The sequence below is a fragment of the Nansenia antarctica genome, assembly GCF_963989245.1.
Source record: "Nansenia antarctica genome assembly, chromosome: 1".
NCBI lineage: Eukaryota > Metazoa > Chordata > Actinopteri > Argentiniformes > Microstomatidae > Nansenia > Nansenia antarctica.
Genome location: NC_137674.1, coordinates 53,340,486 through 53,367,920, shown reverse-complemented (window position 1 = coordinate 53,367,920; position 27,435 = coordinate 53,340,486). Strand labels below are relative to the sequence as shown.

Genomic DNA, 27,435 nt, shown 5'->3' with positions numbered 1-27,435 from the left:
CCGAATGCTCCATCTGACTGTCACACTGTGATTTTACTTGTGTAAACAGTTAATGAGTAACGTTAGCCGGTTTTGTGCGTGTACTCTAATGTCGGCCTACTTCGTATTGATCTTTCTGTGTGTGTGTGTGTGTCATGCGCGTTCCGCATGTTCCGCTGCAGCTGTAGGATATCTTGGTATTTGATCACCTTCTATATAAAATCACCTGCTCGGCTTTAATGACTTAACCGCTATTTAAGAAATTATAATTGTTGCCACCCTCTAGTTTTTGGTGAAACTACGTCTTTGTTTTGAGCGCCAGTGCGCGTTTTATGCGCGTGCACGCAAGAAAAGAATCACGCGCCACTAATGGGAAAAATCCTGGAGGAAACACTGAAACCTATAGTACACACACACACACACACACACACACACACACACACACACACACACACACAGACATCAACCTATAGTACACACACACACACACACACACACACACACACACACAGACATCAACCTATAGTACACACTAGGGGTGCAACGGTTGTCGTTTTTTTTACGGACGGTTCGGTTCACGTTCCACGGTTCAATACACTAGTGAACCGTGACGGTTTTCGGTTTATCCTGTGTTTCATTCAAAGTCGGATGTTTGTTCATGGCGAGCGGAGTTGAGAACATGGCAACAGTTTGAGGAAGCCCTGGATTGCTACAAATCTGCGTTGTGGGGTCATTCATTCTGGTTTTGGTATTGAATACAGCGATGAGGGAATGAAAACAGTGAACAGAAACGTGTCGCAGAAATGCTTCACGCGTGTCCTATATGCGCTTAAAATGCGCATAATGGGTATATATGTGCTACAGCTGGTACAGCTCTCATAGCTAAAGTGCATTTTACTTTCATTTCTTCCTCTCCTATTATATACTAGTCCTCAAGCCTAAGAGGCACTTTTTTGTGACGCCAGCTGGTGAAACCGTAAACCACTCGCGTGAAACGGCGATTCATTGCTATTATTTGAGGCTAACGATAAGTGATACATGGCTTGTAAACATACTTTAATTTTAGGGTGTGTGTGTGATCATCTAATTATGTGTAAGTGTTTTTAGCATGTTGATGTTCTATCAGCATGTTGTTATGTTATTAAAATACAGTTTAGACCTTTGTAGTGATGTGTTTTGTTAGCCGCTAGCTGTTAGCAGCGTTTGCTTCCGGTTTCATGACAGAGAGTTTAACCTGTGCCTGACATCTAACAAATGTATCATTCATCATTCAAATGTATCTAACTTCGTCATCTTTTTTCGGGTTTTCAATGTATGACACATCATTTGAAAGCTTATGATCTGTAGTTCCAATCCACAACAAGTCACATTTTAAAGTGTTTATGTAATTTTTTTACAGTTTAGTTTTTTGTTTATAATTAATATAATATAATTATAATTATATTTATATTACACAATATACCAGTCATTCTGGAATATGTCTAAATGTTAAAGTGAACCGTGACCCAAAAACCGAGGTTCATACCGAACCGTGGGCCAACTGAACCTTTGCACCCCTAGAACACACACACAGAGACATCAACTTATAGTACACACACACACACACACACACACACACACACACACACACACACACACACACACACACATACATCAACCTATAGTACACACACACACACACACACACACACACACACAGACATCAACCTATAGTACACACACACACACACACACACACACACACACACACAGGTATCAACCTATAGTGTACACACACACACACACACACACACACACAGTAACACACACAGTAACACACAGACACACACATACCTATAGTACACACACACAGACCCATCCACCCACACACACACACACACACACACACAGTCACACTGACACACACACACACACACACACACACGCATGCATGCACACATTTATTCTGGTGCACACACACAAGGCACACACACACTCACACACACAAACATCCTGTCTCAAATGCACACACACAAACACACACACACACAAACACACACACCACACACACACATAAACCCATACACACCTTAAAGCCAGGCTTCCTTCCTCTCTTCTTGGGCACTTTGAGGGGAGAGAGGGGTTCGGGGTAGCGGCTCTGGAACTCCAGTTTGCGGATGGGGGGGCGGCCCCTCTTCCTGCCCGGGACCTTCCCCCTGGGACCAGCCACAAACGGGGGGCTGAGGGGGGGGGCCTGCATCTCTGAACCCGCAGACGGGATACTCATCAGACCTGGGGGAGAAAGACACTGTCTAAGTCAGACACTGACAACCACCTGATTTGAGTGTGCGAATGTGTGTGTGTGTGTGTGTGTGTGTGTGTGTGTGTGTGTGTGTGTGTGTGTGTGTGAGTGAGAGAGAGAGAGACACACTGTCTAAGCCAAACACTCACAACCACCTAATTTGATGCAAACACAGGAAGTCGCGTGAAACTGAAAGAATCGTGGTTAGACACCTAAAGAGAGCGGAAACACACACACACGCACCTCCAGTTTTGTTCACAGCTCAGTGTAAGGATTGATAAAACTTGTTTGAACTTGAAAAGATATTGTGTAGTATATATAAAGTCCCAATTAAATACATGCTGCAGTGACACCAAAACACACACACACACACACTCACATATTAAGAGCCTAAACAGGCACGCCCTATAGTAAAAACACTAAGGGCCAAAGTAAAACACTGTAAGTCAGCCTTGACTTACTGGGACACCATATGCAGAACAGAGGCTGATGTTAAACAGACACACACACACACACACACACACACACACACACGATAATGATGTAGCAGACACTAATCCACATCAAGCTCCCCACCCTGTCTTTCCCCTCCCCCACTCTGATAGCGTCCCCGTCCCCCCAACCCCCCCGAGAGCTGGGCAGACTGGCCTAAATATTATTACCAGCACACACACGCACACAGACACACACACACAATCATACACACGCACACACAGTCATACACACAGTCACACACAATCATGCACACACGCATGCACACATACGCACACAGAAACTCACCACACACAGACACACGCACAAACTGAAAGTACCATACCATATCATAGTGCTTGGATAGTATCTGACCATTTACAGTGTATGCACTTGGAATTTTGTGTCTGCACTTGATCTGTAGTGATTAGCTCGAGCTAGTGTTTGTATTGCGATAAGCCCCTTATGCATATCAGAATATAAACTGAATAGCATGCTAACTATAAAGTCACCTTATATTGCCCAACCCTAGCATATGGGTATATGTCATGAATTTAAATGATCATTGAACAGAATTAGAAATCCCAGTTTGGGGTCTGGAGTCCTGGGCTAAATCCCCAACCTGCCCATGTCTGTTCTGTTCATATATCGAGCTTTCAAGTCTCTCCTTCAACTCTCACTTTCCTTCCCAGTAACCAAAATAAGGGTAATAAAAAATAATAACAATCCCCCTCTCTCCCCCTCCCTCCCTCCTCTTTAGGTATCGATGGCGCACCAGGGGCTGAAGAGTCCCCCTGGTCTGGGGGTCCACCACGACGGTGGTTCTGAGGCCAGCAGCACGCGACAGTGACAGGTTGAGTGGGTCTGAGCATCAACATGCTGTAGAAATATACATCTCTTTGATGCGGAAATGCGCGCACGTGTGTATGCGTGTGCGTGCGTGTGTGTGTGTGTGTGTGTGTGTGTGTGTGTGTGTGTGTGTGTGTGTGTGTGTGTGTGTGTGTGTGTGTGTGTGTGCGTGCGTGTAAGAGAGGTCATGCCTGTGTGCGTGAATATTGATGTGCAGTGTTGTTGCATCGCGTGACGCACGCGTCTTCCTTCCTCTTTCCTTCGACATTGCAACGGGCCAAAAAATAATCGCTACAAAATGATAATTCAAGCACGTACGTACCATACACAAAACGTCCGATCTACTCCGTATGTACCGTCCTGCTGCAGCTAGCTTTGTCGTCCTTGTCTGGTACAGAATCCTTTAACGGTAGTCCCCTCTCTCTCCTACCCAGCTTCCAAGCCCCTACTCCCGGCCTCTTCAGCTCTGAACTGCCAAAGCACCGGCAGCCCCCCACCCCTCCTCTCCCTCCCTCCCCCCACCCGCCGTCACCGCTCCCCCTCCCCTCTGCTCCCCTCACGTAGTCATGGCAACACGCCTCTAACGTCCCGCGGCAGACGCGGCAGCTGTGCTGCGCTCAGAGCGCACGGTGTGTGCGGCACACGAGTTGGTGAAATGTAATTACAGTTTCAGCTGCCATGACTCTTTTTTTTCCCCACAGAGAAGGCTTAAAGGCTCGTCAAGGCATCGAGGCGACAGGGATGGAGGCAATAAACGCCACGCCTCACAGATGTGTTTTTTCTAACAAAGTAGGAGAGATGAATGGCCACTGTTTATTTATTTATTTTATAGGATATCGGTATTGCACTTAAGTGATCAATGGCCATTACTCAAGACAATAAAAACACTTGACTTTGCTATTAGCTTGGAGGTGATTTTTAAAATGGCAATGGATAATGTTGCAAAGTCCACATGTGGGCTTTAGTCCTAGTATGCGCAAGTTCAACATAGCAAAACATGTCCAAGAAGAGTAGTCTACTGAAAAAGGAACCATATGGTTGGTATCCATAACAACATTCCATAGATAGAATATAATTCAAATTGCAAACAATCATTGTATGACCGAATAGGGCCAGCATAGAATAAGGAGAAGAAAATAGGGTGCAAGATTAGAGTCGCACCCAGTCTTTAAACATCAGCTGTCAGTGGCGCCGTCGCAGTGGAGTCTATACAGTAGCCTACGTTTAGTCTACCGGTTGTGGCACTTCTAGGGCCGGTTTCACAGACAAGGCTTAAGCCTAGTCCTGGACTAAATCACACTTTCAATGTAAAATCTCCATTGAAGATGCTTTTTAGTCCAGGATTAGGCTTAAGCCTTGTCTGTGAAACTGGCCCTTAGTGTTCAGTCTGTCGTGTTATTCTCCTAAACATACACGTGAGTCCTTCTGTATTTAAATGTAAGTGTCTTTATTTTAACTCGCTCCGTAGCTCTCCAATACCGGTCTGTATTTATCTCGTCGTAACCTAGGCAACCTGACCTGATGTCACTACGGTGGCCTGTACACAATAACAATAACACCACATCTCTCTTTCTAGAATCAATGGGTAGACTGCCATTGATTCATCAGACCTTAGAGGATTATTCTGCCTCTATAACTAAAAGGTCTGATCTGAACCTAATCAAATAAACAATTCTACTAACAACCCTATATATATATACAAACATAAAAAGAGCATGAACACATCTCTTCTCCTAAACATAACCTTTTTTTTCAACATCTCCATTCCCTTTCAGAAATGTCTCTCTTTTTAATTTTTTTACAAGTCCAACCTAGTTGGTTTCACCACAACTCTCCCAGACCTGGTTCTGGGAGTAGCTGGTGGTTCTGGGACATTCTGGTCCGTTGGTTCTGCCGAACTCTGCTTTGGGACACATCCCAGAGGTTGCTCAGTAGCACCACCGCCACTCTGCGCCGGTGAGGGCTCCATGGGGATGAGATGGCGTCGGTTTCGCCGTACTGTCCCATGAGGTCCATCCACGATGTACGACCGCGGAGTAGGGTGGCTGCTGACCACGACTCCAGTTGCATTTTGATCGGTGACCCACACTTCCTTTCCAGGAGTGAGTCTGTCGAGACTTCTTGCACGATGACGCCGGTTGTAGCTTTGTGCGTCTCTCCTCCTCTTTAACTCTTCTTTCAGGACCACCTCACTGTCGGGAAGAGCAGGGACCAGTAGAGCAGGAGGCGTAGGCACCGTTGTGCGGAGTCTCCTCCCCATCAGAAGTTGAGCTGGACTGTATCCGTTATGCAACGGGGTGGCTCTGTACGCCAGCAGAGCGCGGTATGGGTCGGCTGCCTTCTTCAGGAGACCTTTTATTGTCTTGACAGCCCGTTCTGCTTCCCCATTACTTTGAGGATATTTCGGGCTGCTTGTGACATGACAATCCGTAGGACGCTGCAAATGCCGCAAAGGCCATTCCGGAGAACTGCGGCCCGTTGTCCGTCACCAGTTCCTCTGGGATGCCGTGCCGTGCGTAGATCGATTTGAGGTGGTGGATGACATCTGTTGATTTTGTGGGGGTCAGCAGAGCGATCTCCACGTATCTTGATGCATAATCCACAACCAGCAGGTATGTCTTGCTCTCCAGCATGAACAGGTCTGCTCCCAATTTCTGCCATGGTCGCCCTGGGTATTGAGATGGCATCAGCGGCTCCTTTTGGTTCTGTCTCTCTTTGCTGCATGTTCGGCAGTTGAGGACTAATTCATTCAGCTGCTGGCTCAGCCCGGGCCACCATACAGACTGTCGTGCGCGCTCCCTGCACTTTACCACCCCCTGGTGGCCTTCATGCAGCCTGGCAAGCACCTCATTTCTCATTGTTGAAGGGATGACGAGCCTGCTTCCCCTCAGCAAAAGTCCATCCTCTACTGTGAGTAGCGCCTGTTCCGCCCAGTACAGCCTGAGAGCCGGTTCACTGTTGTTGTGTGCTGGCCATCCCTCTGCACTCAGCTGCATCACCCATGTGCACACACTGTCCCTCTTCAGCTGCTCTCTCAGCTCGTCCAGGTAGGCGGTGCTCGCTGGCAGGTTCTCCATTATCATGTCCACGTAGATGTTAGTATTCTCGAATAACTCCTTCTCATCCGGTGTCTCTCTCCTCTTCACAGGAGCACGTGAGAGTGTATCGGCAGTCCACAGTCACTTTCCTGGCACATGAGCAATGGAGTAAGAATAGCGCATCAGGCGCATCCGGAAGCGCAGAATCCGTGGAGGGAGAGCGTCCAACGGCTGAGACCCCAGGAGACTCAGGAGCGGCTTGTGGTCTGTCTCTAGCTGGAAGTGTCTGCCGATGAGAAAGTTGCAAAACCTCTCGCAAGCCCAGGTCAGGCCTAAGCAAGCCCAGGTCAACCTGCGCGTATCTCTGCTCAGTTTGTGTGAGAGACCGCGACACGTAGGCTACAGGTCTCCACACTCCATCCCATTTTTGGAGAAGCACACTCCCTAAGCCATAAGACGACGCGTCCGCTGAGACTTTGCACTCCCTGTTGGAGTCGTACATGGCCAACACTGGTGGGGATATTAGTGCATCCTTCAAATCTTGAACGGCCCTGGCCTGCTCGAAGCCCCACAGCCAGCAGTTCTTCTTTGACAGACGGTCTCGCAGAGGCTTGTCTCTCTCCACCAGCTGTGGGATGAACTTCCCCAGCTGGTTTACCATGCCGAGAAAGCTTCTCAGCTCACTCACATTCGTCGGCTCCTCCATCCTCCTCACAGCCTCTGTCTTACTCGGGTCGGGGCTAATGCCACTGGTGGAGATTATATGGCCTAGAAAGGTCACCTCTTCTTTCGACAGGTCGCACTTATCGATGTTCAGGGTGATTCCGGCCTTCTCGATCCTCCCCAGCACGACGTGCAGATGAGCATCATGTTCCTCTTGTGATCCGCCCCACACCAGCACATCGTCCATGTGGCAGACGACACCCTCCAGCCCTCCCGTGACCTCTGTCACCATTCTGTTTTGGAAGTGTTCGGGGGCGGAGGCGATGCCGAAAGGTAGACGATTGAAGTAATAACGGCCAAAGGGCGTGATGAAGGTGGTGTACTTTGATGAATCTTCCGTCACAGGTATTTGCCAAAATCCCATGTTTGCATCCAACTTGCTGAATATTCTGGCTCCAGCCAGCATTCCCAGTGTTTCCTCCACTGTTGGCAGGGTGTACTTTCCCCGGCACACTGACTCATTGAGGTTCGTGAGATCAACACAGATGCGAACAGCACCTGTCTTCTTGGGAACCACCACAATGCCGGCACACCAGTCAGTTGGCTCCTCGATTCGGCTGATCACTCCAAGGCTTTCCATGCGGGACAGTTCTTGCTTGACCTTGTCCATCAGTGGCAACGGAATCCTTCTGGGTGTCTTCAGTGAGAATGGTTGGGGCCCAGGTTTCAGCCTGATTGCAAACGGCTGTCTTATCTCGCCGAGACCACTGCATATCTTTGGGTAGGTTGTCTTGAGCGTCTCCATCGTGATACTGTCAAGACGTGCCACAAGCTCCATCTTACTAATAGCAGGTCTCCCCAGCAACGCAGTGTGCAGGTGTCGAGTGACACACACATCCTCCCACACCTCTTTCTCTCCTCTCCTCAGCAACAGCCCGGCGACGCCCACAACATCTAGTGGACTCCTCCCAGGTCCCATCAGTGGCTTAGTTGACTTCCGGAGGGTAGGTGGATCCTTGTCTCTGTAGATCTCTTGAAAAACAGTGTGAGGCATCACTGTAACATCAGCACCGGTGTCTATTTTGAATGAAACACGTCTGTCCTCGATGTTTATGTTGACCATCCATGGCTCACCATCAGCTGTGATGCTGCCTAAGAACACACAGTCCTCATCCTCTTCACAGGAGCAGGAATAGTCCTCTTCAACCTCATGTACAGATTTGGATGACTTACACACACGCTTGTAATGCCCCATCTTCCCACATGAATGACATTTCACCTCATTAGCAGGGCAATCACGCTGTGAATGGGGCAGAGAGCTGCCGCATTTATGGCACTGGACATTTTTCCCCTTTGAGTATTGGGCACTGTGTGGCTTGGCTGGGTAGCCAGGCACGCGGGAAGGTATTTTGACTGGGGGTGCTGAGGTGCTGTCTATATACGCTACAGGGAAAAAAATTGCCAGGGAAAAAATTATAACGATTTCTCTCCCTCCCTCCCTCTCGCTGATTGCTCGTTCGCTCACACGCACACAGTGGCATAACGACGGGCCCCAATGCACGGGCAATAATAGTTAAGCACGCACGCACCCACACACTACAAAGACGTAACGTTAAATATGTTACCAACAATGTGTTGGAATTTACAGTAATTTCCACTCAGCTCATAGTGTCCCACAATGTCCACAAACATGATGTTGACCATTATTACAGACAGCACTCCATGTCGATTGTTATTGCCTCTTAACGGAAGCCCTTCGCTGCCGAAGAATCGGATGGATCTGAATATCAGTTCTAATACGTTTCTGGCCGTCTGTTGCTCTTTCTCAACAACGTCCGACAGTAGAGCATTAATGGGAGTGTTGTTAAGCTCAGCATCTTCTTCCAACTCCACTTCAATTGTTCTGGCTGATTTAGCATTTTTGCTAAAGAACTCAGAGATTCCCTAGCAAGATATGACCATGTGATCACTAACATTAAAACTAACAAACACATTTTTACATTTATTACAAAAAACACATTTATTTATATTCCCAAAAGCAACAATAGTTATTATATTGTTTTAAATTATTGTTTGAATAATATTTTTATTTTTTAAATTCAGGCAGGAGGAGCTCCTTCTGCCTGCCGCTAGGGGGTGCTGCAGCACCCTCAGCACCCCCCTTCCCGCGTCCCTGTGGGTAGCTGTTAGCCTGTTGAGGTTTGTTTTTAGCATATGTGACGTGACGTCATGGAGTTGCAAAACGGGTGCAAAGTGCAAAGGCTTCAAATTTGCGTTCAAAGTTTTTTAAACCCAAAAATCTGATTTCGTTTTTTTGTCACCAGACACAAGTTAAGGTTTTGAACTACCCACTCGTTATTTTTTCGAGCAGTTTTACGATAGTTAAATACGTGTACTTAGTCAACAAAATAAGCTTATTTTTCGCCTGAATCCTGCTGGGAAATCTTCCCTTGTGGGAGGGGAGGAACTGGTTCCAGGTTGTTTCTCATTGGTCGATCGATTTGGCTACGAGAGGAGTCAGGAAGCAGAGTGCTTGTTTGTTCACTCCACTAAGACTCGTAAGGTAAGATCTTCTATTTTATGTACATAGCGAATTTGTTAGTTAAGTTAGTTACTAGTTGAAACCAGTGTGTTGGTGTATTTAGACATTTCTTTATTACCCACTAGCAACTAACTGAAACCACATTGTCCCTGGCCACCATTGTTATTAGCATTCTAGCAGCATTGTTGTAGCTCGGTATTCTGTCTATGTTGTAAGTACGGTTAGTATGTCTACGTTGTAAAAGTTGTAAGACTCATGTTCAGTGTGTAATACTGGAATACTGTAACATGTCAAGTGTAATAGATTACAGAAATGTTAAAAGTTTAAAAACATCTGTTGCTTTCTTTGTTATGAACGAGCTAGCCGCTAGCCGCTAACACTACTCTGAGCACTTTAGGTAATTATCATTGTCATGTATTAGGCTAGCTATTTTATGAACATGGTATGGTAGTATTTTAGGAACATGGTATGGTAGTATTTTATGAATATGGAGTGCCAGTAACTGTAGGCAATATTTTAATATACTATCTTCTTTCTGTTGCAGCTTTGATGCCCCCCGCCCCACCAGACACAGCAGCTCAACAACTCACTGGCAATATGTTGTTGAATAACAAGAACAGTTGGGCATAGATACAGCATTTTGAACTGTGTCATGATTTATTATCTATTGATAGTCAATTCACAGACCTTGCATGCTTACTGTGTATAGTCTGTTGTATGTTCTCAGTTGTTGCCCTCAGTTCCCACTATACTTGTACTTGAAACTTGAAACTGAACTATAAGGCTGGACATTGACTACTGAGCACTACACTATTTCCAGCACAAGACATCAGCAAATTACTCTTAATGCCTCCATAATAATAAGCTGGCTAATTAGCTACAGTAATAACATTGCTAGGTGATAATGTTAGCAACATCTAGCTAACTACTGTAAACTTCTCTTTGAAAAGTCTATCTGACCCAGTGACTAACACTAATGTTTGCACACTGATTGTACTTTGCACAGCTTGTCGCACCATTGTTCTGCTGTAGTGCGACTACCATCACTTATACTTATCACTTTATTACTAATTATTGTGACTATGTACCTTGTTGAAGAACCAAAGCAAAATATTTTTATTCTTGTGTACTGTAAAATAAATTCTGATTCTGATTGAAGACTTTTTTGTATCATTAAAAGACTAACAATAACAGTTACAACAACCATAAATAATAATAAGCTGGGTAATTAGCTTAGGTAATACCTTGCTAGGTAATAATGTTATAGCTGTATAACTATAGCTGTCTGACCCAGTGACCAATACTGACAGGTAAGTACATCTTAGAGCATCAGTCAGATTTAGTCCACGTAAAATATCATCTGCCTCATCTCCCATACAATATATTAGCGTGTTGACTTGATTCTCTTCAGTGCTAACATTCAGGTTACTTGCCAGATGAAATCTTTCAAACCTGTGTATCCATTTGGCCCACTCTTGCGGCTTTGAAAAGTCGAAGGACTCCGGAGGCTGGATGCTGAACGTAGCACTTGAAACTGGCGCCGCTCTCTGGGCTGCAGCTGCTCCTGCGTTAGCATTATCAACCATCCTTTTCTTCTCCCTTCTCACCGTCACGAGCTCAAATGACACTTGTCAGCCGACCTAACTCTTAACACTCACTTACAGGACTTCTGACACCATGTCGTGTTATTCTCCTAAACATACACGTGAGTCCTGTATTTAAATGTAAGTGTCTTTATTTTAAATCGCTCCGTAGCTCTCCAATTCATAGCTTTCATGTGACGTCACAGCATAGGGGAAACGCCCACCTGACGGGCAAAAGGCACTTTTTGCGGGCAAAACCCACTTTTTGCGGGTTAATAACTTTGATTTCCCGTGGGTTAGGAAAATAATTCCAACGTGTCCGGATAGAGTAGAAGACAGGGAATCCAACACTATTTGAATGGAGTCGATCCTCCACTCCTATCACCGTCGTGTATCTTGATAGTTCTTCATGGGTGAGGTGGTCTAAATAGTAGGCAGCCATGTTGAGCGATGTTGCTATGATACTTTTTGCCCGTCAGGTTGGTGGTTGCTAGGGAAGAAACCACGTGACTGAAAGCTATGAATACCGGTCTGTATTTATCTCGTCGTAACCTAGGCAACCTGACCTGATGTCACTACGGTGGCCTGTACACAATAACAATAACACCACACAGTCTGCCCGCATTAACCAGTTGTCAAATTCGTTATTATTGTCGTCTGTCTGACCGTCAGCTGCTACAGCGTGAAAGAACGCCTCGCGGACTCATTTTTCGTGGTTGTTCAATAAAACGTTATTTCATCCGATTATTCCTCCCCTTTAATAATACCAATTGGTATTTTATTTTATATCGTTGGAAAGCCTGATTAGAGTCACCTTTACAACGAGGTACAACTTGTAAGGATCATGCATTCATGGAATGAGCAACACAACACCGCTAAACGTGTGGGTAGCGGCCCAAAGAAATGTGCCAAAATCCCCTGCAATATTCTTCTGTTGGTATTCACTCTCGTTTTGAGTTGCTTGGTGGATTGGATGATTGCACTCTCCTACAGTAATAAGGAAAAAACAACAAATATTGGCCATTTTTACACTTTATTATTTTTACACTGTCAGGGACCTCAGTAGCGTGTGGAAGATCCATACGCAGTCACAACAGCTTGGCACCTCCTCCTCATGCTGGTCACACACTGCTGTGGGATGGCATCCCATTCCTCAACCAGGATTTACCGCAAGTCAGCCAACACGGTTGCGTTGGTCACTCTGGCACGTACAGCACGCCCAAGCTGATCCCACAAGTGTTCAATTGGGTTGAGGTCTGGACTCACGGCAGGCCATTCCATCCACTCCCAAATTCTGGAGGTAGCCTATACTCTGTGATTATCCTGGCTCTGTGGGGGCGAGCGTTGTCATCCTGGAGGATGGAGTTAGGTCCCAGATTCTGAATTCAATTAGGTGCCAATCACACACCTGTGACTGGCATACACCTGCCACTTGAAGCTCAAAACGAGAGTGAATACCAACAGAAGAATGGTACTATTAAAGGGGAGGAATAATCGACCGAAATAACGTTTCTGAAAATGTTTTGAGGAGTTTATTTGAATAAAGGGAATTTACTGTCTCTTATCTTATAGGGCCGTGAGCAACAATCTGTAATTCGATCTGCTGTTCAATGGTCGTTTCAATTAATGATACACCTACTGATTCTCTAATAAAAAATAAATAAAAAGGCTTATAAACGCCTATGAGCTGAGTACAACCGTCTTACCTTATCATAAACCAAACTATACCTTTGTTTTACTTAACCGTTTGTAAACAATGTTTTCGTAAACAATTTTACAGCCTTCTTACAGCATTTTAATATCATCGACACTTGCATCCAAAGCTCTGGATATTAATTGATAGTGGTCCATTTCCCCAGTCCCATATCCCTAAACTGTAGGCCTACATCAAAATAAGTGGCGGGCCATTAGGCTGAACAACTAAAGTTCCCACCTTTAAGCCGGAGTCTTCTTAAGCATTGAGTTCGTTTACGATAACAATAGGCTTATCTGATATTTTTAGCCCCGCTGACATTCTTGTTTTGATCCGCAGTGTTCAGCTCCTAATTATTAGCCTGTTTCTAATCAGCACATTTTAGAGCCAAGTGTGAGAAAGGAATACCGTGCAAACCAAACAAAACAACGTTTGCTGTGGCGTGCTTGAGAGTGTTGTTGCCGTCGGTCATGACTGAGAAGAACAACTTAACCCAGCGCTGGCCAGCCGGTCAAACACAGAGAAAAGAGAAGCGGCATATAGCGGCGGAGTGTCCTGCTGTGAGCACCGTGTAAGAGCGTGTCTCCATCCTGGTAGCTTCGCTTATCGATTAGCTACGGCGGGGTTGCCATGACAACACCCCCCCCCCCCCCCCCCTCACAACCACCACTTCATCCGAAAGCCACTTTCGCGGGTTTTAAGACTCAATCGGAAGCAGGTTAAACCTACAAAAGGAGGATCAAACGCTGTCACGCACACGTGGCCCTCGCGAGCGTGTAAGCAGATTTGTCAATAGTCCCCTGTAATGTGCTCGGTCACGCGCTGCTCCCACAGCATGGAGGCGACAGGCGCCGGGACAAAGCGCTGCTTTTGCTTGCTTCCTTTTTCTCTCAGAAGGAAAGCATACCTATATAGCAACGCCATGAGCTATAAGTCATTGTCACACACATGCACGCGCGCACGCACACACACACACCAGGCTGTAGACATGCAGAAGGCTGCAGGCTACACACCTGGACAGTAGCTACATTGTTGCAGTCATGAACTTGAGTTCAGGTGTGTAGCCTGCAGCCTTCTGCACGTCTACAGCCTGGTGTGTGTGTGTGCGTGTATATACAGTATGTATATACACACACACACACACACACACACACACACTTGTGTGTACAGACCACATATGGACCTCATGGGCCACTCCATCCTAACCGTGACTCTTGGTGGAGGGTGTAATAGTCTGGTCCCATATGGTCCTCTGAAGGAATTCATCAATCATAGAAGTAATTACACACACTGATTAATCCTAACAACCCCTACTCAATCAGCTCTGTCCCATTACCCCGCAGAGAAAGATACAGATCGCTCACATTTTAGAGAAGAGAGTGAGAGAGAGAGAGAGAGAGAGAGAGAGAGAGAGAGAGAGAGAGAGAGAGAGAGAGAGAGAGAGAGAGAGACAGGAGAGACATGAGAGAGGGAATGACATGGAGAAAGACAGACACCCTCATCTCTCTCTCTCTCTCTCGCTCTCTTCTTGCAACCATGGGTCCTTTCAGCAGTCCTGTACTTTTAAATCAGTGTGGACAAGTAAGTGCAGGGTACATTTCAGGTAAAAAGGGTGGGGAATTGGAAAGGAGAGGGAGAGAGGTATAGAGGACAAAAAAGAGAGACAGAGAGAGAGGGAGAGAAACATGATATGTACCGGTAATAGAAAAAATAAATCGTTGTACCCATGTACTTGCGACTAAATAATCTAAATGACCGCACCCATTTCCCCTCTGTAGCCAAAAATGCTAACGTCGTCAGTTGAATTTAGAACAATCTAGAATGTTTAAAATCAAGTAGTGATGTTGTTGTTTTCTCAGAGGCTTGGGCTCAAGACTAGTCACTAGTCAAGTCACTACCTATCTTCTGCCCTAGACTGAAGATCCATCTCTGCAGACTACACCATAACGGTCCCTCCTAAGACCTCTTCATCCGCTCCTCCCCCCTGTACAGTTTCGCTACTGTAAAAATAAATAAAATAAAACATCTTCTAGCATTATGACTGCCCCTGGTTTTTCCTGCCATGACTGCTGGATAGATGATTCACTTACTTAGACAAATGTGTTTGTTGTAAGTCACTTTGGATAAAGCCATCTGCTAAATGGCCCCAAAATGTAAAATGTAAATGCCAAGGACACTGTTGGAGAGCATTCTGATTCCAACCCTAGTCCATACTAACGACCAGGAGATATTGGCCTTAGCTTAATCGCTAACATCAGCTCAGAGGGAGAGAGAGATTCTTATCTGTTTTCACTTATACAGATAAAGGGTCAATAAATAAAAAAAAAACGTCCTGCAAACACACACATACACACACACACACACACACACACACATACCATGCACTTTCAATCCGATTTAGACACACACACTTGTTTTTTTTGTCTTCAAAACACACCTCGCACAGAAAAACAAAAAGGTGCTTAATCTCACAGCTTACACCTTGGGCATGGGTAGAAGGAGGAGGGAGGCATGTGTGTGTGTGTGTGTGTGTGTGTGTGTATGAGTGTGTGTGCGCGTGTGTGTCTGTGTGCGAGCTCTCTACAACACACAAAGTCTAAATCAACGTAACAAATATCCCCAAATTTATTTACAGCTCAGGCAGAGTAGTCACCATGGCAACAGACAGTGAAATCTGATCGCGCGTCGCGATCACGTGATCAGGTAAGAATGAATAAATAAATGCATAAACAACAATGCATGCATTAACACACGCTGCAGAAGGCCGTCCAGGCCCTGCCTGGTCCACCAGCCCCTGAACAACACTACACTCTGACCAGGGAGTCACATGTGAAGCGCAGAGAAGGAGTCAAAATGGGAAACACACATCCTAGCACACACATACACAGACAGGCACACACACATATATATACAGTATAGGCACACATACACAGTACACACACATGCATGTGCGTGCTGTACAACACACACACACACACACACACACACTCACACGGCATGTACCCACACATGCGGGTGCGTGCTGTACAACACACACACACACACACCTCTGAAAGGGTTAACACATTCACTAGGCCCTCACCTTGCAAGTAGGCTTGTAAAGAAACCCCAGAAGTTCCAAATAAAGTTCTATTCAAAGCACCAAAAGCGCCTCTTACTCTGTGAACAGGTGGGCGGGGTCCTGTCACGCAGCCGCCGCCCAATGGGCTCTGACTCCGCCTCGCCCTCCAGGTCGACCAGGTGCCAGCAGCCTCTCCCGTGGTCGTCACGGCGATCCAGCCGCAGCCTCAGTCGGACGCTCTGCACGCCCAGCACGCCGGGTAACCAGGCAACGGTGGAATGCTCCAGATCCCTGCCTCGCAGTCTCATGCCCTCTGAGCCCGGCGGACAGGGAAACACATTACACTGGAGGGGGGGGGGGGGATAAGAAAGAGAGGGAGAGGGGGGATACATAAGAGAGAGGGAGAGGGGGGGTGAGGGAAAGAAAGAGAGAGGGGGGGAGGGGAGAGGGGGGGGGAGAGAGAGAATGGAGGGCAAAGGAGAGTCAGGGGGAGGTGAACCTTAATAACAGGTGTTGTGGATGATGACTTTGAGAAAATTGCGAGCTGTGGTTAAAATCTCAACAGCCAAGAAACACTGAAAAAGGTCCATGATACTGAACAGAGTACAGTGCTGTGACCGTGTTTGACAATATAACAACAACATACTAGTATTATTTTCATGTAAATATTAATGTGGCAAAATCAAGCATATAATAATAACAATAATAATTATAATAATTATAATAATTATAATAATTATAATAATAATAACAACAACTTAACTGTGTTATACCAGCATCATAACATGATCATTAGCAGTGACTTCTACCACAGCAACATGCAACACATGAATTCAACTAATGATGCTTGTGTTTATCTCTTTATGCTGAAATCAAACCCACTACCCCAGCATTGCAAACACCATTGTGAACGGGTCTAATCACCAATTTGTTGACCCAGGTATTAGCCACCTCGGTACCTAGTATGATAACCAGGTAATTCCCAGGTTGAAGATCGGTGTGAATGTCTCTCAGTCCACCTCTCATAGCCCTTTAGCCCAAAGAAACACACCACACAGCACACTCCCTTGCTCCATTCTACACGACACACACACACACATGCACACACACACACCCACACACTCCTAATCACCCTTCACTCATGATTAACCGGCCCATTATTACATTTCCAAAAATAAATTAATCATCTTTCTCTGCTGAAATTATTTTTCAATTTCACTTCTCACTTCGGACTCTCTGGCCGAGGGGTAGAACGGGTTTGGAAGGAAACGTTTACGAGAAAAAGCCTTGGCCCAGGGTCAAGAGAAACAAAAAGGTAATGCGGGCTCGTAGACGGGGAAATTATATGCAAATGTCAGGAGAGTTGGCAACAATGGTGCTGTCATGACAGGGAGTGAATGTGGTGTGGCCAGGGTGAAGCTAGGAAGCTAATCGCTAACACAGAGAAGATAAGAAGCGTCAGATAATGTCTGTGAGAGATGAAAGAGAGGAGGAGGTGGAGAGGAGATGGAAAGAGGGGTGAGGGGAGAGAAAGAGATGAAGAGAGATGAAGGGAGAGAAAGAGGTGGGAAGGACAAGAAAGAGGAAAGAGATGGAGGAAGGGAGAGAGGAGAGAGTGGACACAAAGAAGGATGGAGAAAGAGAGATAGGGAAAGAAAAGAAAGAGGGGGGAAAACATTTGAGAAGTAAAAGAAAGAAGGGAAACAGTCAAAACAATTTTGAGGAGATCATTTTTTAAAAGAGCAGTTAAATCAATACGATGAGCAACAGAACTAAACCAAAAAAAAGGTCATGTCATGTTTGATCCAAAAGTTTGGCTCCAACACGGCGAATCTGTCAGAAAGAGTCTGAAAAAACCATGGAAGAAGAGTTTTGGTGTGTTCACCTGTGGGCCGCTGCTCTCCCCACCTCTGGACCCCTCAGGGCCACCGTAGGAATCCAATAGAACTAACCCAGTTTGACTTGATGAAACGGAGAGCAAGCCAGTCAGGGGGTTTTCTTTTGTAAAGCTCACACACACGGATTTGATTAGTTTCTCATAAATAAGTCACTGCAGCAGGAAGGAGGAGGGAGGGAGGGAGACAGAGGCGAGGGGATTTGTGATCGGGATATTGAAGGAAAGACGAAAATGGGGGCGGGTGGGGGGGTTCTGGGATGGTGAGATAGGACTCCTTTTAACTCTCACACACACACACACACACACACACACACACACACACACACAGACCAGAGCAAGTGTAACCTCTGAGGGGTGTGGGTCCCTGAGGAGAGAAAACTGCTAGTTTATCTTGATACTATTTGCCAGGCATGCCCCCCCCCACCCCACACACACACACACACACACACACACACACACACAGTACACACTCTACTCTCACTCTGTTGTTCATTCTCTGTGATAATTGAATGGATTTCAAGGTAGACAATAGAAAACATGCCTAAATAATTCTAGAAAATAATTACCATTCAAATAGGGAAAAACATGTCTATGTCTGGTTATGACACACCTCCCTCTAGCCTCAGCTTCCACATTCTAGACGTTCCATCTCAAAGTCCTTAAAACTGGCACGTTAGTAGTTATTTTTTTTCCCTTCTTTTGAATTTTCTTTTGGATTTCCTAATCATCCACAACACTTTTGACACATTTATGCCATTTAGCACGGTTTGTTATCCAAAAAGACTTACGAGTGCATATATTTTTTATGGTCCCTGTGAGAGTCCAACGCACACCCTAGTGTTACTGGCAACAAGCTCTACCAACTGAGCCACACAATACATAATACACATTTCCCCAGTGTTCATAGCCCACACCATTAATCAATTGCTACACTCTTTCATACTATTTATTAAGCTGGAGAACTAGAGGTGCATATCAGATAAGCACTCACTGCCATGTAAGTCGCTTTGGATAAAAGTGTCAACTAGGCCTAAATGGCATATAATATTATAATATATTATTATTATTAGGTTATGAATGTAACCCAGGTTCTCTGAAGGAGATGTCACACTCTTGCTGAAGACCCAAACACACATTCTAAATCGTATTCAGTAAAACATGCGCTCAACTCAACCAACTGTACTCACATCATTGAAAATAAAGGGGAGTGTACTGTTGTTCAAACTAGACATCGCCAACAATAGAGTCCAGATGGCAGAGCTAATAAGAGACATGTAAGCAAGAAATTATCCACTCCCAAAGGGGTCTTCACATTGTGTAGCTGTATAGCAGGTGATTACAGTGAAACCTAACTCTTAAAGGCAAACTTCACCATGTTTTAACCTCGACATTCATTATCTCTGGCACCATAGCAGTGTCAACATAAAAACAATGGTTTTGAAAATGGAAAATGGTGATTTCTTTTTTTGCGCTACAATCACATGGTACAGGCTGGTGACGCTTGCAAGCAGATAGACCATTTTTATCCATCAAACCACTCTTCACGAGTTCAGCGGAGGAAATGTGCTTAGAGGGCATTTAGCAGACGCCTGTAGAGGTGGGGTAGAGGGGATGAAGAGGTCTTAAGAGGGACAGTTAAGATATAGCCTGAATAGATGGGTCTTCAGTCTACGGCGGAAGATAGGTAGCGACTCTGCAGTCCTGACAGCAGTGGGGTGCCAGGACTAGGGATGGGAATTGATAAGATGTTATTGATACCGATTCCATTATCGATTCTGCTTATTGGTTCGATTCCTGATCAATTTTCAGTGTGGAAAAAAGTAGGCCTACACAGGTTTTCAGCGTCAACGCAGCCGTATTATTATCTCGAGTCTCTGAACACAGTGTATAATATCTGAACATAACATTTGAACATAAATAAAATGGCTTGAGCAGCTGGCTGAGGCGTCAACCATAAAACATAACAGGTTTGTTATGACCTCAACAGTAAAGGAGACCTTACCAATAACTGGTAACCAGTACCCCCACATCCCACCCTGCCTCCCTTAAACCTAAACCCCAAACAACCTTGCAAGACACCATAATCAACACAGTCACTTTCCCTAGCAAGGCATAGGAATAGTGTCAAGAGAGGAGTCCGTTGGGGGCGCTTGGTGGCATAGCGCACACTAAGGCGTCAGCCATGTAATCGCAAGGTCCCCAGTTCGATTCTGGCCATCGACATATCCTGCATGTCATCCCTCCTCTCTCTCACCTATCCTTCCTGTCAATCTCTACTGTCTCTATCCATTAAACCAGAAATGCCCTAAAAACATATTATTCCCAAAAAAGAGCAGTCGGTTTGGAGCCTTGTGACTCTAAACACACCTACAGAAACATGTCTGCCTTCTCTTTCCTCCTCCGTGCTGAGACAAAGGAGGGAGAGATGGCGGTCGTTGCAGTGTTTCTGTTTATTAGTATTCATTCATATTTATTCATCTATCTTCTCCTCTCCTCCTCCTCCTCCTCCACCCTGCACTCCGCAGCCACAGACAGGGCTGGCTGGATGGGAGGGAGAGAGAGAGAGAGAGAGACACACACACACACACACACACACACACACACACACTTCCCTGCCCCCTCCAAAACAGGCAACTACCAGTATTCTGTGATTCGCTGATCAGGCTCATACCTGGGATTGGATCAGATCATTGAAGGTGAGAAGATTAGGTTTGTGTGTGTGTGTCTGTATCATGGTTTGTGTTTGTGTGAGAGAGAGAGAGAGAGAGAGAGAGAGAGAGAGAGAGAGAGAGAGAGAGAGAGAGAGGAGAGAGAGAGAGAGAGAGAGAGAGAGAGAAAAAAAACAAAGGGAGGGGCTGTAAATAAAGCCCCACATTTAAATCCCTTACAACCTCAAGAACTCATCCATGCCCACAGCAGGGTGGGGATTTAGGAATATAAAAAATTGTGACATTTCAGTCAGAACAGGGAGGACACACACACACACACCACAAACACTCTCAAATAATTCACAATAGATTTTTTGTTCACACATACACACACACACAATTCACAGTACACACACACACACACACACATTCCACGGTGTATACACACACACACACACACACACACACACACAGACACACAGAGTGACAGCAGGCATGAGGATGGGGGAGACAGGAGGCACTGTGAATCTGTTCAAACTCTGCAGGAGATGGAAGTCAAATGAAAGAACAGATTGAACTCACCTGCAGAGAGGGTGTGTGTGTGTGTGTGTCTGTGTGTGTTGGAATCATGATGAACGACAGTAGTATATTTTTGGAGTGTGGGGAATTATGGAAATGTCATTGGTGGGGGCAAATCCACAGAGAAACACACACACACACACACACACACACACACACAAAAGTTTGCCAGTGAAACTCAACCACAGATGTCCCAAGTCAGTTCACACAGGGGTCGTGTCATCACAGTCAAAATAGAGGTCACACTGTGTGCTTTACACTCACTTCTCCTTTTCCACAGGTTAAACTGAAACCACATTCATACCCCCAACCCACCTGGTGAAATGAAGCCAATACCAGTAAGCGATGACAGATTGCAAACCATATTTCAAGGTCCAGTGTGTAGATTCGAGATTTATAATAGGGCTAAATGGGCATGATAAATCAGTAGCTCCATCAAGGAATTAGATCACATGATAAAGAAGGTTCAGTGAAGAGTGTTGTTTTAGACCAAACAAAGCGCTTTCTAAAATCTGGTGTTGAGGGCGGGCACTTGTTTACAACAACAACAACAACAACAACAACAACAACAGTATTTGCTTTTGTTATACACTTTCTGTATAGGGAAGCAAAGTGCAAAACTAGATGCTTCGCCTTTAAGTATAGGCTACTGTATACACTCTTAGGGAAGAAATGTTCTACTGTACCTATAACCTTTCACTTTTGTTCTTATTTCACTTAATCTTGTCAGAGAACCCCTTTTTGATTACAAGATTACAGTTTCCACAGATAGCGTTTGGTTCACAGATAAACAGAATGGAAAGTGTTCTTCGAATTCTGCGTTTAGGTTCTACATGAGAGTTCTCCTACAGGGACAAAGTGAATAACCCTTTTCCCCTAAAAGAGTCCCAGTGCAAACAGTGTTTCTCTAACCCTGAAGTTCAACTGGAATGGCAAAAGGAAATAAAGAACAGAGAGAGAGGGGGGGGGGGGGAGAAAAGCAGGAGCTCCAGGGGAAAGAAAATAAAAGAGAAGGGAAAAATGAAAGGAGGGGGAATCACAGAGAGATGTCAGCCTTCAATTGTAACCGTGTTGCTGTGCCAGTTGTCTTTGGCATGTGGGGGGGGGGGAGGGTTGAGCGGAGGAGTGGGAGGAGAGGAGAGGGAGGAAAGGAAAGGGGGAGCTATCAACCTTGAGTTCTGATGCCAGGCACTTGATCCTGAGGGTACTCTAGTCCTCCTCTGGGCACGTCTTATGGTTTCCTGAAGCACAGAGCTTGGGTTCTATCCAAAAGCCATTGGGAGGTTGCCACATAGGAGCACACACACACACAGGCACGCACAGGCAGACACACACACAGGCAGGCAGACACACACACACACACACACACACACACACACACACACACACAGGCAGACACACACACAGGCAGGCAGACACACACACACACACACACACACAGGCAGACAGGTAGACACACACACAGGCAGGCAGGCAGACACACACACCCACCCACACGCAGGGAGTTATTACAGTCACAGGTTGCTGAGGAGGTAGGGCATTTTATTCCTCTGGGAAAACGTCTCGCAGTGGAGCATAGGAACCGTAATGAACAGCCCCTGGCCTCAAGCCAAAGCTTCAGTTTGCGTAATTGTGCCTAAGTTCAATGGATACACATGGAAAAAGCATAGGTCGATTTCCAAAGCAATGAGTTGCAGGTCTTTATAAATTGGCCTATACTTTTTAAGTATTTTAGGCCAATGCAAGCGTCTAACTTGTGATCTAAAATATGCACGTCCTAATGCACTTCCTATCTTGCCAATAACAAGCGACGGCTTGTTTGCATGATAGCCAGTTACCTGAATTACTTGTTGTAAAATGTAGGCTGAATACAATAAGCGACCATTTTTATTTATCCCAGCACTTTACAGCTCTGGTTTCTGCCATGTCAAACTAAAGAAACACTGTCGTAAACTCGAAACGCTTTCTTACCCTCCCCAATGGCAGGCTGTTATCGAAGAAGTGCCTCCGTCATTTCGTTGGTTCGGCGGTACAGTACGCTACTATTTTTAACGACAGTCCGTTTTCTAACCGGCGGAGCAGCAGCCGCGGGACACCGAGCACCGTTCAGTCCGGATTCCACTCCTACAGATGCGGCGGCAGGCAAGCACCGTGGCCCGGGGTTCTGTCGGCAACCACCGCGGAGCCCTGTTCAGCTGTAGCGCACAAACCTTGCCAAGTTCACCCTCACTCCGGGGATCTAATTAGCTGCGATGTCTTGCAGGGCTGAAAGAGCACAAGCAGGCAACAGTGTCGCCGGTTATTATGGAAACATTGAGGAAAGCAGCTATCTAAAATGTACCGTACGCTTGTCGTTAATACACAACTAATGTTCACCTGCAGTCGGTCGTGAGAGAGGGAGCGTCGCGGGGTTAGACTCAATAAGCACTTGAGTTCAATTTAAAGAGGTTGCCCTTTGCGATAACACAAAAGCCCGCTCTACAAGGGATGTCGTGGGCTAATTGGGTGCGCGGAGAGAAATTCTCAAGTGTAAGCGTATTTGTTTGTATAGGCGTGTTGAACCCCAGAGACCGCAGTGTTATTTAATATTATTTAACACAGATGTACTGTGTTTTTCTATTGCTTACTTGCATTCTGTGTGTTTAAATGCGTTGCATACTCACAAGGCAATACATAGGGTAGGCTAATCCGGGAAACCTGTGTTTATTTGATTAAATCTAATCAACAGGACTTTTACTATAGATTTCATGTGGCTGAAATAATTATTAGATTTTGTTAGAATAGGAAATCAACACACTGGAGCACTGGAGGTATCCCACTTTAGGCCTACCCAATGTCCCAGATTACCCGAATTCACCCTACATTAATTTGGGGAGATTACAAATACTTGAAATAGGGCCTACATTTAAGTTTCAAAGTGTCATTCAAAACGCCAATAGACATTTAATTACGTCATGGTCCTAACGTTGCCTAATTGTCCTTACATGTAAGCAAGCCTGTTTGACCTATATAATTGTGTGCTTGGCTAAAGGCTAAACCCGCGGACCATTGCCAATGTCTACCAAAATCTAATTGTGGATTTGTGTAATTAGCAATGATTACACACTATCAATATCAATGTAATTTATTTAGCACTGAGAAAGGGGGCCATCGTACGTTGTCTCAACGAATATCGCTTATAACAAGGCCTCAGCCCGCGGGTTAGGTGTACAATACACGCACCGCTGAATACTGCACCGTACGTCACCTGTCCAGTCTACTAGAATTAACTAGATGAATTAGGCCGTGAGTGGTTGTGTGGATATTATATTCCACGAGGCAGTCATTTCTTATTCCATTTATAATCTCTAGGCCTTTCTATTTTCTGGGTTTCTAATATAAAATGGTTTTAAACCATTTAGTCTGGGAGGAACACACATTTTAAATAGATTTGAGTAAGTGACTGAAGAGATCATGACATGAGATATTGGGTATCTCTAGTGTCTTGCGGAATGCATTTACCCTTTTAAAATGTTGTTGCCTCGAAGCATACACCATACTTATGACAGATTTGATTAGGGTTCTTTTCACTTTCTGCAAAATCTCAAATCTCTGTCAAACAGGGTGAATGTCTGAAGGAGTGTAACTGCATACATTGCCATGTCATCCAATAGTTGAATGGACTTCAAATGAACTTCAGAGCCTTGTTATGTCCGTCTAACAGTATTGTGCAATTTCAAGCAAATCCTATTTGTAAACATGACATTCAGTCTTGGGTATATCTAACAATGAAAGACATAGAGCAACCACAATCCTGAAAAACAAACAGACCAGAATATTATCTGTCTTAAAGGCACAATCTGGGATTTGTATTGATGTTCAATTATCATTTCAATTTGAGGATACATATTTGAAGATACATAAATGCATAAATGAGTTTTAAATGCTTAAGAAGCTTTGTACAACTGTCTCTTACACCTTATCATAACCCGAAATATAAGATTGTTTGTTGATTGTTTGTAGTCTGAACAATGTATAGTTTTGAAATATAAACTATCATTACAGTATCACAATCCTTACATCCAGAGGTCTTTGGATTTGACATTGGTCACTTTTAAAGTTTATACCAAAACAAGAAGCAGGCCATTTGGCTGAGAAACAAATTCTGGATTGTTATTATATATTGGGCACTGACATAGTGCTAACTGACATAGACGACAGTACTGTATGCAGTAAATCCAGTTAGCCAATGTTACCTAACTGATGATACTGCACAGTACATTCCCCAGTGTAAAACATGCGTCAGACACGTGTCAAAGTACATTGACTTTTTCCAGAGGTTGTGTTCGTAAATTCGCTCTGAGTGTGTTGGAGCGCACACTGGGTTCAACGAGTTATTACAACACCAAGTAAGATGCCTCAAAGGCTGTGTTCGAAATGGCATACTAGCATACTGCATACTACATACTCAACGAGTATATACTACTAAATTCATAATAATTATGCCAATACCAGCCGACCGTTCACGCTGAAGTACGCATCTCAGTATCCCAGAATGCCTTTCGCTTCGGCTGGCAGCAGGGATTTTAACCCTCCATTTTTTTTAGACCTCCATGAGCTAAAAGCTGTTGTAAATTTGGCTCTACAAGTGCTAACATTTTATAAAGTTTTAATATGTTTTCAGGCGATAAAGTAACCATGTATATTCCCAAAATGTGTCCAGTTCATCAAAATAACCCATTTATATCTGATCTGCTGTTTTTTCCCACTTCTGTTTGCTAGCTATGTTACTTTACCTACTATTTCAACAGAAACGTCGTAACATAATAACGAAACAAGTTGTAAAATGATTTGGGGACCAATAGCTTTAGCTTGCTAAAGTAACAAGCTTACTATATTGTTGTCTTAGCACTATTGGTAAAATAATAGGATTTAAATAAATATATATGAGCAATAACATATAGTGCGGCTTGCTACAGCAAGCACAATAAAAAACAACTTGTTCATCTGAAGCTACAATACTGGGACCATTCGTGAACGTGTGTGTGTGTGTGTAAAGGGCTCTGCACACAGCGTGCGATTTCTGTTGCGCATCAACGTTCCATTTTGAAGTTTGAATGGAAGTCTATGAGAACATCGCATTTACCCACACACGGCCCCGATTTTAATCGCACGGCGAACATTCGATTCCATTCATTTTGAATGGGACAAAGCACACGGCGTGCGAGTTTTGTCGCACTGCTTTGTCCCATTCAAAATGAATGGAATCGAATGTTCGCCGTGCGATTAAAATCGGGGCCGTGTGTGGGTAAATGCGATGTTCTCATAGACTTCCATTCAAACTTCAAAATGGAACGTTGATGCGCAACAGAAATCGCACGCTGTGTGCAGAGCCCTTTAGACATAAGTAAACTTGGATTTTATGCATTTCAAGTGGCATCTTTGTAATCATGACGACGTAGACATCTAAGAATGCATTTCACCATGTAAATTCCCAAAATAGTGAAAATACCACCGTTCATCCGTGATCACACTTAGCTGAGGTGCTGCAGCTGCAGAGTATCAAATAGAGTGCAAAAAGCATCCACACACTCAAATCTGTACAAAAAACATTGGTTATTGCGAGCTTTCGGTCTCCAGGCTATCGCACCATGTAAACAACAGCTGTATGACGAGTTGGTATGACGCACTTTGACGAGACAGAAGAGACACGCAATGCATTTTGGGGAAGTTGAGTAGGAATAGTAACCTCACCCCGCATACTCAGAAATTCTGGCTAATCTAGTACTACATTTCTTGCATACTCAAATTTCACATACTATACAGTGTGAACGCACTACATACTCAAAATCCATGTCATACCTAGTATGAATAGTACGCTAATATGCTATTCCGAACAGAGCTCTAGTGTTGGTGAACATATTCGTAGTTAAATGACGTGGTGTAAGAAGTACACTGGAAAGACCCACCTCCTTCTCGTTTCAAACCGAGGAGAATTTTCGCAGCGAAAGACTGTCTTTGTCGAAAGACTGCGGTAAATTTCTCCTAATCACCTATAAACCAATGGTTTGGCATTTCAACAGAAGCAGCATTTTAGAATAACTTCATGTTGTTCACTATACAGTCCAGCTTAAGTCCCATCTTAAAATACTGAATTCCAAAGGGCTAACGT

At 44.8% G+C, this 27,435-nt stretch overlaps 1 protein-coding gene across 1 annotated transcript in view; it reads right to left on the bottom strand.

Annotated features, from left to right (window-relative positions):
• The window catches only part of scml4 (Scm polycomb group protein like 4), a 41,252-nt gene extending 17,876 nt beyond the window's left edge, over positions 1-23,376 (bottom strand). Inside the window, 3 exon segments of the mRNA XM_080524095.1 lie at positions 2,048-2,250; positions 16,258-16,504; positions 23,256-23,376. Of these exon segments, the coding sequence (XP_080380221.1) occupies positions 2,048-2,250; positions 16,258-16,468 (414 nt within the window). The 5' untranslated portion in view covers positions 16,469-16,504; positions 23,256-23,376.
• Positions 23,377-27,435: the final 4,059 nt, after the last annotated feature.